General features: G+C 33.8%; 2 protein-coding genes across 2 annotated transcripts; both read right to left on the reverse strand.

Moving 5' to 3' along the window:
- Positions 1–239: 239 nt before the first annotated feature.
- Positions 240–2726, reverse strand: LOC120088247 (putative esterase F42H10.6). Its single transcript, XM_039045400.1, has 3 exons — positions 2463–2726; positions 2158–2301; positions 240–587 (listed from the first exon to the last, which is right to left on the reverse strand). The coding sequence occupies exons 1-3, from the start codon at positions 2643–2645 to the stop codon at positions 444–446; spliced, it is 471 nt and encodes a 156-aa protein (XP_038901328.1). The 5' UTR covers positions 2646–2726; the 3' UTR covers positions 240–443.
- Positions 2727–4434: 1708 nt separating this feature from the next.
- LOC120088246 (protein SUPPRESSOR OF GENE SILENCING 3) lies at positions 4435–8309 on the reverse strand. Its single transcript, XM_039045399.1, is given in 7 exon segments — positions 4435–4729; positions 4731–4923; positions 5061–5218; positions 5402–5646; positions 5791–6088; positions 6214–7259; positions 8144–8309. Coding segments are annotated over 6 exon segments (2055 nt in total). The 5' UTR covers positions 7249–7259; positions 8144–8309; the 3' UTR covers positions 4435–4603.
- Between the last annotated feature and the right edge of the window lie 3246 nt (positions 8310–11555).

Raw genomic sequence — 11555 nt, forward strand, 5'->3', positions numbered from 1 at the left:
TAATAATAAATAAGCAAATCGTGAACCAGATCCATGAGTTTGCGTCTGACCGGTCCATGATGCTGATCTTGCCACATGGAAATCATGTACCCGATACACGATTCCACTACCCAAATTTTGTCAATAGTTTCCCAAAACACCTATTCTTAGAAAATGTTTCCCTCCAACCCTATTTTTGTCATTATTTATTAAAAAAATATTATTTAAAAAAAATTCTTTATTTTGATACCATCTTAAAATTGGAGAAATAAAATAATTATCATTCTTTTTTCTAATGAATATGTACAATTAAGGTCTTCTTATACAGGAGAAAACCCTTTTACAAATATGGAAGAATAAAAAAAAATAAAACGATATGTTTGACAATTAACATTATAGAAATTACAAACAGTATCAGTACATGAGGGAGAGGAAAATCAACGTCCAATATTGAAAGTTCATGACTACAACTTGCTGGAGACGGGTACGTAGGTGGTGAGGCGACCCTGAGCAATAATTTTACCATTGATTTTCTTCCTAAATTCAACATTAACTACTGCAATGGTCTTTCCCATTCGCAAAACCTTGCTGTCAATCTCAATCTCCTCCTAAAACACCAGACAAAAAGAACGGGTTCAACGGGAAGGATACAAGGAAATGACTGAAGCCATGTAAAGGCAACCAAAGAAACATAACACACTTTACCATCCATGGCTGATGTGCAAACTAAATCAGTAAATTCTTTTTTGTACATAAAGAAACTACCTTTTATCAAAACAAATCAAAGTATCAAGACCAAGACAGACAAAAATATGGCCTACCAACACAGGGAATACAAAAAAGCAAAAGAAAAAATTATAGTAACAGTTGATGCAATGTCCATTTGATCAAGGAATGAAGCAATTCTTAGATTAGCAACTCTCATTTAAGTTCTTAGATTAGCAACTCTCATTAAAGAAGCTACCTTTTATCAAAACAAATCAAAGTATCAAGACCAAGACAGACAAAAATATGGCCTACCAACACAGGGAAAACAAAAAGGCAAAAGAAAAAATTATAGTAACAGTTGATACAATGTCCATTTGATCGAGGAATGATGCCTTAACAAATTAAGCAATGCTTAGATTAGCAACTCTCATTTAAGTTCAGGTCAGATTCCTACAATGATCATCTCTTTTCCTTTACAACTTCCATAGAATCGTCGTCTTTCACGGATTAGCTATGTGTAGCAAATTAGGAATCCAAGAACACGATTCTTCGAAAATCTAGGGAATTCTTTACTTGTCATAATGTAGTTATTCCTAGATCTAGGAACTGCAGACAACTCTTCTAATAGCAGTAGAGCGTGAGTGTGCCCACGTTCTCTTTCGCTTGGAAGAATTATTTTCCTTGCGACCACTCTTGAGAATCTGTTGAATGATTAAATCCATTCAAGTCTAAAAGCTGGACGGAACTTCTTTATCCAATAATAGTTTTAAAAATAATGTCAAAATGTATAACTATTTTTCTGTTCATTTGCGATTAGTGTCTTGAAAATGAGAATCAAGCTAATATCTAAGCGTAGTTTCATAGATGGTGCCTCTTTTGGGTTCACCAATCTTGATCGGATCACAATTTATTTTTATTGGACCGACATCACCCGTTTGGACATACCATGTTTCATAATATGGGATTCAATCTCAAAACCAATTGGCAATGAAAGGAGTAACTCATCTATCTTATAAATAGTGAATCCCCTTAATTTTTCCAATGTGGGATTCTCAACACCTCAGACAGTTTAGTCCAATCTTCAAATCCCCACAATTCTTCAATTATTAGCCCCAAGAATTGCTTTCTACGAAATGATAAATCATGAAAATCCACTTTATTTTCTACCCTCTTTTCATCGAGTGAGGGGAGAGTGGAATTTTACATTAGAGAGAAAAAAAAATTAATTGTGTGTTGTTCGTTACATCACCAGGTAGAAATCTGATCAATAGACAGCTTCCGTAATAAGGAGTCGAAATTTAGATTGACAATAGATGGACCAGGAATTTGAATTTCCCTATCAGTTAGTAGTAGATTTAAAAAATAATAAATAAGTAAATAATTTTTTAAAAAAATACACAACAACAAAATTAGAGACTAAGTAAAGTGATGAACATCAAAGAAACAGAAAAAGGGGAAAGTGGAACTAACGTCGGCATAAGCAGCATCCAAAAAGGAGAGGTTGACTTCGAGGGAGACTCCGGTGGAGGAAGGGCCCAAAGTCTTCACCGCTGCATGACCTAGACAATCGACGAGTAACGCCGAGGCTCCTTCGCGCAAGGAATTGTTCTCGTTCTTTATAATGGAACATGAAGCAGTAAACAGAGAAATCAATAGCCAAATAGAAAAGGCGAGTAGAGTCTCATCAGCGACTGAATCTAGAGAAGAGCTAGCGATGGATTGAATCGAAATTGCGCAAAAGAACAAGTAGGAGAAGGAGGAAAAAAAAGGCATACGAGCAAACGATCAGGAACTTTGAGAGAGCAAAGGATGCGACCAGGTTGGATGAGATCAATGCGAAGAGCAGCCAGCACAAAGAACTGGAAAAATCTGAAAGGAAGGTCATCCATGGCGAAAGCTACCTTCCGATCATCATCACTATCAGTATGCTTCTCTACGCCTCCCTTCGTCTTCTCCATCTCTCATGTCTCAATGATTATCGTATTTCTCAAAGCAAGTGTTTATTTGTTCTTCATTGTTATTTTCTAAATTAGGGGAAAAATACATTTAAAATTTTTTTAAAAATTATCCTATTCACTTTTTTTCTACTTTTGAAACTCTTTTAAATATTTTTTAATTTCCCTAAAAGTTAAAATAAGAAGAAGATGGTGAATAGTTCATTTAAAATATTGTCATGATATTTTTATTTTTTTTAAATAATTTTTTTCTAATATCCTTTTTGTGTAATTGAGATGTAAGACTGCATCTAATCATTACTCTTATAATATTGAAGATTTTTTAATCTTTTTAATTCTTCCATATTCGATTTCACGAAAAAAAGTGTCCCAGATTTAACTAAATTCAGATTCCTTAATTCATTTCAACTATCCATACAGGACAAATGATTTCACAGGGTCAAAATTTGTAATATTACTTATTCTTGATATTTTGTAAATATTTCAAAACTATTTTTTATTTTTAAGCTAAAACCTTTTTACAATTTGTTAATAGAAATTAAGATTTAGAATTGTGTGACGACCTAAAATGAAAATTTTAATTGTCACCTATTTTAAGTCTACGTATCAAATTATAATATAGTTTAAAACGACCTTGATTGAATATGAAATTTATTTTCAATTCTTTTAGGTTCTAAGAGATCGTTCTAATTCAATTTAGAATTTAGAGGACCGAACTATGATAAAAACTTATACTAAAATCTGTCACATTTCAATTAAGATGACGAGGCCGAAAGAAGGGGGGGGGGGCGAAACTATTTTCACAAATTGTTCCAAGGGTACTGTTTCTGAGCCTCCTCATTGATCCAAATGATCTATAACTAAAGAGGGCAAGGCCATTATAGTGGCAGATTAGGGAAAATAAATGATGGAAGAATAGAAAAGGAATGGCCATGCAAGAAGATACTTAGGCAGGGTACAATTTTTTTCATGGCCTTGCTTTAATTATTGAAAACATATTATAAATTGGAATATCCTTTTTAAATAAGATATTGAACACTAAACAATAAACCTCCGTTTTACATCAAGAGAAGTTAGATGAAAATTTGCATTCCATTGATGTTCACTAGACTTGAGGAAAGGAGTCTATATTATTATTGTTGTTTTAATAAATAAGGAATTAAATTTCTAACCTCAAAATGATTCAAACCAAAAGGATGATAATTATAGCATATACCTCTTTTTTATTTGAAACCCAACTATCAATAAAGTATAAATCCAATCTCTAAACTTTTGAAAACTATTTACTTTAATCTTAAAATTTTGTTAAAACTTAGATGGAGATTTGAGGAGCATATATTTTTTTAACTCTAGATGTGTTGAATAAAATAAAGATTAAAATGTCAACTACCAACGAATCAAAATAGTGAACGACAAAAATTTTGAACGAAAAATGACTTTAGATTTTTTAGTGTGGTTAACTTATTTGATAGATTAAACATCGTTAGGAAGTTAACAAAATTTTAATAGCAAAAACCTGTAAGCATTTTTTTAAAAAAATTTCAGACTATAACAAATATTTTAAAAATGTAAAAACCAAAATAGAACAATATTCAAAATTTATAGACCATAATAACAATGAACATGCAAATAAACACGGTTTTATTTCTGTCACTAGTTACTTAAAAAAGAAGTTAAAGGTTATTCTACAAAATAATTTTAGAATTAAAAATCCATTTTTACGTTCACCTAAGTAACCTAAAATATTCCAACTGAACTCAATCGATCGAGAAAGCTATCCCCTAAGGTGCAGTTTAATCTTTAAATGGAAAAACGTTATCATTATATACCACAGTAGGCAGAGTCATAACGTGTTCAGAAGCTCAACCAAAACCCTAAGATTCAACCGTTTTTGGTTTATCCTATACCGCTGTGTTTGAGAATAGCATAAGTTAGGAGAGGAAAACAGATTGTGACTCTCCTCAGTAGATACCGTTCTTAGTTGCAAGCAAAGGACTATCATCATCCCATGTAAAACACTTTCTTACCTTCACCATTGCCTCGACCCGACCCTCAACTCGACTGCACTTCTGCATCTTTAGAACTCTGAGGGGAATATTTATCCATCAGCCGAGTTAGTTCTGCATTGAACTCTTCCTCCAGCTTAACTTCTTCCTCCCAATGTCTCTGTTTCATTGCTACCATCTTTTCGTCATGAACTTTTATCAGCTCCTCCCTCTCTGTTACAAACTCTGCCATCTCCTTCTCTTGGAACTTTATGAACTTTGCAAGCTCCTCCACCCTAAGCAAAAAATGCAACAGTTAAACTACATGAAATTTGTAACGCAGTTTTTCTCATAGTCATAGCATAGCTTTCCCAGTATCCGGGGTTGTATGAATGACTAAACACAGATTTATGCAAACAACTATCTGAATTACCTGCTTCTATATTCATCTGTATTTGAACGGCCTCCATTCGTTTGTTTCATCTTCTCACGTTCCTCCTGCTGCAACCTTTCAAAATTCTCTTCCTTTTCGTCCCTCGTTTCATGCAATAGTTTGATTTGTTCTTTGAAAAATTGTTCTTGCATTTGCATCTTCATCATGGGAAAACATAGAAGGTTACTGAGAGCATTAAAAAGAAAATCATTTCGAAGTGCCATCATCAAAGCTAAACACCATTTCATCAATGACTGGAATATAAACCATGTTGAACAGTTAGACCTCCGACTAAAATCTATTTTAATCACTAAGACTCCCAGTTGAAATGGCATACATACCTCTTCTTTATTCTCTTCGTGTTGCATTAGGGTTCTCTCTCTAACAATTCTATTTTCTTTCTTGGTCATCCGAAGCTTTTCACACACTTTACCAAGAGATTCTTCATAGGCCTTAGCCTTATTCCTTTCTTTTACGACCCTGTTCTTCAACCAGCTAAGCTGTTGGTTGTCCGCACTCATTTGCCTTATCTGATCTACGACCATCTCTTGATATGATTTCATCTCAAATTTCATCTTAGATTTGCCTATTTAATATTTTAAAAATCACAAAGAGAACAAAACTTCACATCATAATAATAATAATAGCACATTCCATGAAAAGGAAAATACTCAGGGACCTAAAATTTCCTGTCATACAGACACCAAGAAAGATGAGAGAGTCGTGAAACCTTGCATGTGCTGGTTAAAAACGTCGAGGTCTTCTTTTAGAGCCATAAACCCATAGAGTTGGCGCTTTCCACCTGGATAAAACAAATTCCTCCCCGCACGATTCCAAGCATCTCTATCAGTTCTTTGCTCAATGAAATGCTTGTGCAGGCGTTCAGCATCTAAATAACCCTTTGCTGAGGGCTCAAAAATCAAAACACTCATCCCACGATGCCCCTGGGGGCCATATGAGTGTCGTGCCTTCACAGGAAGATATAGACTGAAGTATTCAACAAGTTCCTGATTTCCCATGCCAATCCACTGCAATCACCCCTTACAACTTAGTCAGATATCAAAAATGCATATAAGAAAACAACTGCATTACAAAAATAAAAACACGATTCACTAGTCTGTCCAATCTTCAAGCAGCTGGTTTGAAAACATACCTTGTCATTTTCATCCTTCTCAAGCTTTGTATTCATAATAACAACCATAGGAGGCCACACAATCTCATGGTCTTTGTCCTCATCTTTCAGACCTTTCCATTTACCAAATAGTTCACCAGCAGGAATGATAGATGCTCCCTTACGCCGCAACTCCTTGTCCAACAGTTCTGCCAGCTCTCTGTGCAGCTTCACCCTTTTAGATCCTTTCGTTCTGGCATGTGCCATCAAGGGTTGCAGGCCACGGTACCAGTCAATTGCACCAGGACCTCCTTGGCATGCTGGACAATGCCACAGCCTTGCAGGTTCACTAATCTCATCGACAGTCAAACTATCCAAAATCTCAAAGAATTTCTTAAACCATCTACTCTTTTTTCGAGTTTCATGGCTCTCTTGACTAACATCAGAGTCAAAATCATCACTTAAGACATCATCATCACTATCCTCCAGATCATCAGAATCATTGTCTTTATCATCAACATTGTCATCTCCTTCATTCTCGTCACTCGGATATGAGTTTGGGTTATATTCATCTCTATGTTGGCCATCTTCCAATACGCTACTTTGACTGGAACCTGCCCTAGATTGCCAATTCCAACCATGCCCCAGAGGAGGGGGGATTACTGCTGGTGCAGCTATATGATTAGCATCTGAAGCCCTGGATTGTGGCCAAGCATTCCCTCGTCCAGCCATTCTCCTTGCATCAGGGTTTTGTGGTTGCCAATTCTTACCAGGCGCCTTTCCTCGTCCACCACCATTACGTGAACCTGCCGTTTGAGCTATCTCTGTTGATTTAGAACTAAAATTCTGGGCACCCCATTGTTTAGTTGCATTGGTTCCAGCTTTGTTCCTGGACTTTTTGGCATAAACTTCCCAATCACCATCCGCCTGTCCAGATTCCAGGCTAACATCCGCTAAACCCTGACTCAAATGGTCTAGTGTAGTGGTAGAAATTCCAGAAACATTGCTCTCCTTAGGTGACTTCTCATTGTTGGTATCTGAGCTATAAGGCTTCCCACGCCCTCTGTTTGAACTCATTTTTATGTAACCTGTTCATTATACATATACATAACTCAATCATATAAAAATTTATAAAAGTAGCAGAGCAAAATACACATCGGAAACTACACAATCCTTGACTGATATCAAATCTCAAAACATTACACGATAGAGAGAGTTTTCAACGGAGAGAAATATCAGAAGAAATTCTTTCTCGTTAATTCTGATTTCAAACAGAGGACTGCTCTTTAAATAGAAGAGAAGTAGCCTAGAAGAAGTCTGAAACTGCTTAACAGAAAAAGCTAACAATTGTAACTAATAACAATAAATGAACTAATTTCAGAACCATCAGTGAGCTGCCTTACTAAAATCAGGCAGGAAATAAAGAAAACAAAACAATAAATATCCCGAATCCTGAACTCATTCTGGTGCTAAAAAACGCTAGTAGGACAATGGTTTTAGAGTTGACGAAATCGAGTAATAAATGTCAGAGCTAAATGCATTTTGGATTTCCAGGTAAATGGCGAACAACAGGAAGAGGTAGTCCATAATCAGACCCTTAACACGATGGAATAGAAATGAAACCCTACAAACAAAAACTAACAAGTATAATGATCCAATAATCGAAAGGCATGCAGCTCGTAGAATGGTAGAAGACTCCGAGAACAACACAAAAAGCACATACAGTGTTCGGCAACATAAGAGATTTTGCTCTCTTTTGCCTCAGGTTCTTCTTAAACACCCAAACAAAGAAATGAGCGTTCCTCGGGAGGAGAAAATTTGATCAAAGCATATTAGGCTCTAAAGAAATACATGTAAACGATGAAATGCCCTAGAAACCACAGACACCTTCATGCTAAGAGAACAGAGAAACGCAAATCATGGGAGAAAAAGACCCAGCCACTGCAGGAGAAAGAGAGAAAAGAAAAAGTACAATATTATCTTGAAGACTGTCGCCGGAAACGAAATCCAATGCCGGAAAAAGTGTTGGAGAAGAAAAAGGGCGTCGATGGCGAATGCGACTCCGGAAACGGAGCAAAGAAAAGCGAAGGCTAGTGAGTGACAGTGATCGCAAGAGTGAACCGAGCGAAACGAGGACAAAAACACCTTTAAACTCGTCTCACTCGTACGGATCCGGATTTCAAGTAATTGTCAAATACAATTTAATCCTTCATGCTTAATTCCCGCAACCTTGTTAGGTAGACGGTTTTGAAAATGGTCGAAATACGTTTTTCTTCCTAAAAGTGTTTTTTCATTTTCCTTTTTTGAGTATTTCTTATCTAAAAGGGTTAAGGGCTCTTTAGAAAGTTGATTAACTCACTCCATATTTTGGTATCAAATATAATAATAATGTATACAACTATTTATAACCTATAGTTAAGTATAGTAAATGATATTTCAAAACTTTTTTACTACATATTTTATTATTTGTTACTCGTTCTTTATTTTCTTATTTGTTACCGTGTTTACCATTTTCTACCCAAATAAAATTAGATTATACCACAATCACAAACTATTATAACTCAAACTATAGTAGTATGCACCCCAAACACTAACTATTATAACCCACCTGTAATAACTACTAACTATAGTAACCAACCCAACACTCCAAACACTCCTTAAGAGATTATATCAAATTGAAACACGTATTGACCATCCATTCAAACTAGCTATAATAATATATTCTAAAGAATAATTAAAGATAATAAATAAGATCCATAATAATAATAAAAAAATCTATCTCATCAATTATTGAAAATTTTAAAATGGATTTTTGTTTGGGAAAATTGTTGTAAATGCAAATACACGAAACTATTTTCAAAGATGGCAAGAGAATAGCAAAAACACAGGAAGATGTTACGCGTGTTTTAAATCTTTTAAAATAATGAAATTATCCTTAATATATTGAACGAATTCTACCTTGTCTAGGTGGATCGTGTTCAAATAATAACCTATGGATATGAATAGAGTTTGGTATCTTATTCTAGTGACACTATGGATACGACCCATTTTGTAATAGTTACAGACGGTTTGATTCAATTCGTTCATGTGAATACATGTGAATTGGGATATTCTATACAAAGAGTTTGTATAAGACTGGACTGCAAAATAATTAGTCTCTCTTTGTAAATATGTTAATGGAAGAGATTAATATTTCACAAGATGATCATGTATGTCTCGATCATAATCCTAAGTGAGTTATGAACTTCTATCTGTGATAGCTTATCCTTTGATTTGCATGGGTAAAAGAATTCCAAGTCGCCAATGTAATATGCCTACTAGTTTGGAGACTTGACCGAATGGGGGCTAGGAACATAATCTCACGATATGGAATTCACTTCTTTTAGTATAGGGTAAGTTGATGAGTGATTCCCTAACTACGGGACCTTGAACAAAGGGCCCCACCCCTCTCACTCGCTCGAGAGGGACTTAGTTTATGGTTGGACTATAAACAAAATTGTTCATTAGAAGATAGGTGGTACTTAAGGAAAATAGGTGATTACAGGGGTAAAACAAACATTTGACCTACATGTAATTACGAACAACTCGTAAATGATCTTACTTATAATGATTATATCCATGAACGCAATTTGTCCTACAGTACATAAGAATGCAACTATGGGTCTATAGTAGTTTGTCATATAGTTAATTAATTAAAGAGTTTTTAATTAATATTGGATCATTGGAATTTATAATCTGTAGGTTTATAAGGTCTCATTGCTAGCTCACTACTGACCAACAAGGATCGTATATGTTGAAAGAAAATTTGAAATGTTCAAATTTATGAAAATAATAATGGTATTGGATATAATTAAAACAAACTTTATTATAAAGTCTATTTGAATGAGATTCAACTTACAACTATATAATGTGTATAATTAATTTATTTGAATGAGATTCAAATAATTAATTACTTAATTTGAATGGGATTCTTATTTATTTAATTTAAATGAAATTAAAATTACGAGTTCAAAAATAAAAAAAATAAGGGAAACTGTTTACACAAAATAGCAAAATTTTAATATTTTCTTATAGAGGTTGATAAAGGTTGATAGAAATATATCAGTATTTATCAATGAAAGAAATTGATGAAAGTTTACCAATAATAGACGCTGATAAAAGTTTATCAGTATCTATCCATGTTTTTCTTGCTATTTCTGTAAATAGTTTGACATTTTTTTCTATCTGTAAAAATTACCCTTAAAATTAAAGATAAATATTGGGATATTTAATTATTTGAATATGATTCAAATAATTAATCATTTAAATATGAGATATTAAAATCAACAAATATGATTATCTTTTTAATATGACATATTATAGTAGATAATTGTATTTAAATATGTCTATCCTACTAGAATTAGGATTGACCTAATAAAGTTCTATAATAGGACCTCAAGGAGTCCTCATTTGACACAACAACAATAATCTTTACAATCATTCTGCAAATATTTTCTCTAAAAAAGTTAGAGAATAATTCTCTAAAAATTCTCCATCAAGGAAGAACTCAAGGAGGAGAATACTAATACAAGAAGATTTTGTTGTAGTTACGTATTAGTAAAGGTAAAGTGCTTAACCCCCTTTTATGGTTGTTTAGTATTTTTAATTATTTCAAAAAATCAAAAAATGTGATTCCATCACTTCCACTACAGGATTGAAGTGTTCGATCTCATCATGATTTTCAACGGCGTGTTATTGAAAGGATTGAATCCCAATGCAAAAGCTATTTATCGCCTTGCTCCAATTTTGTTACAGAAAAATTACAAAACATAAACATAAAGAATTATACTAAATATGTTTTATATAGTAAGTAATTGTCACTCCCCCCTCCAAGCTTACCCTTTTGAGCTAGGAGGAAATGTGAAGACAGCAAATGTCAACCCTCTTATGACTCTTACTGTGAAGGAAATTTTCAGAAAAAGATCCTTTGAGTAGAAGTAAATATCGTCCTAAATTCCATTTTTATTGCATATAAAATTTTACAATAAAACAACAACCAGGTATGCATTTACTTAAAAATTATAGCATGCTTTAAAACAAATACAAAGAGTTTTAAAAACTCTTACCTTTGAAAACCTCTTTCTTCAAGAAATCCCTCGTACAAGCCACGAACGGAACTCCTTCTCCACGCAGATCTCCTTCCTTAAGAACAGACACCATCATTCGAGAATCCTCTGATTCTCTTGGGATAAAAGAAGGATTGTAACTCCTTCCCTTTTTATTAATTTCAATTAAATTAATAAAATAAAAATATATGTATATAATAACTAGTTTATTATATATATACTCTATATGTTATATCAAATATAACACATAGCCTATAGTTTTATATTGCATCAAATACA

The sequence above is a fragment of the Benincasa hispida genome, chromosome 10 (assembly GCF_009727055.1).
Source record: "Benincasa hispida cultivar B227 chromosome 10, ASM972705v1, whole genome shotgun sequence".
Classification (NCBI taxonomy): domain Eukaryota; kingdom Viridiplantae; phylum Streptophyta; class Magnoliopsida; order Cucurbitales; family Cucurbitaceae; genus Benincasa; species Benincasa hispida.

Coding starts and splice junctions, on each gene's coding strand:
- LOC120088247 (XM_039045400.1), bottom strand. CDS start 2,645: ATGGAGAAGACGAAGGGAGGCGTAGAGAAGCATACTGATAGTGATGAT. Junction 2,302..2,462: donor AAGTTCCTGATCGTTTGCTC/GTATGCCTTTTT, acceptor TCCATTATAAAG/AACGAGAACAATTCCTTGCG. Junction 588..2,157: donor TGGATGCTGCTTATGCCGAC/GTTAGTTCCACT, acceptor CTGGTGTTTTAG/GAGGAGATTGAGATTGACAG.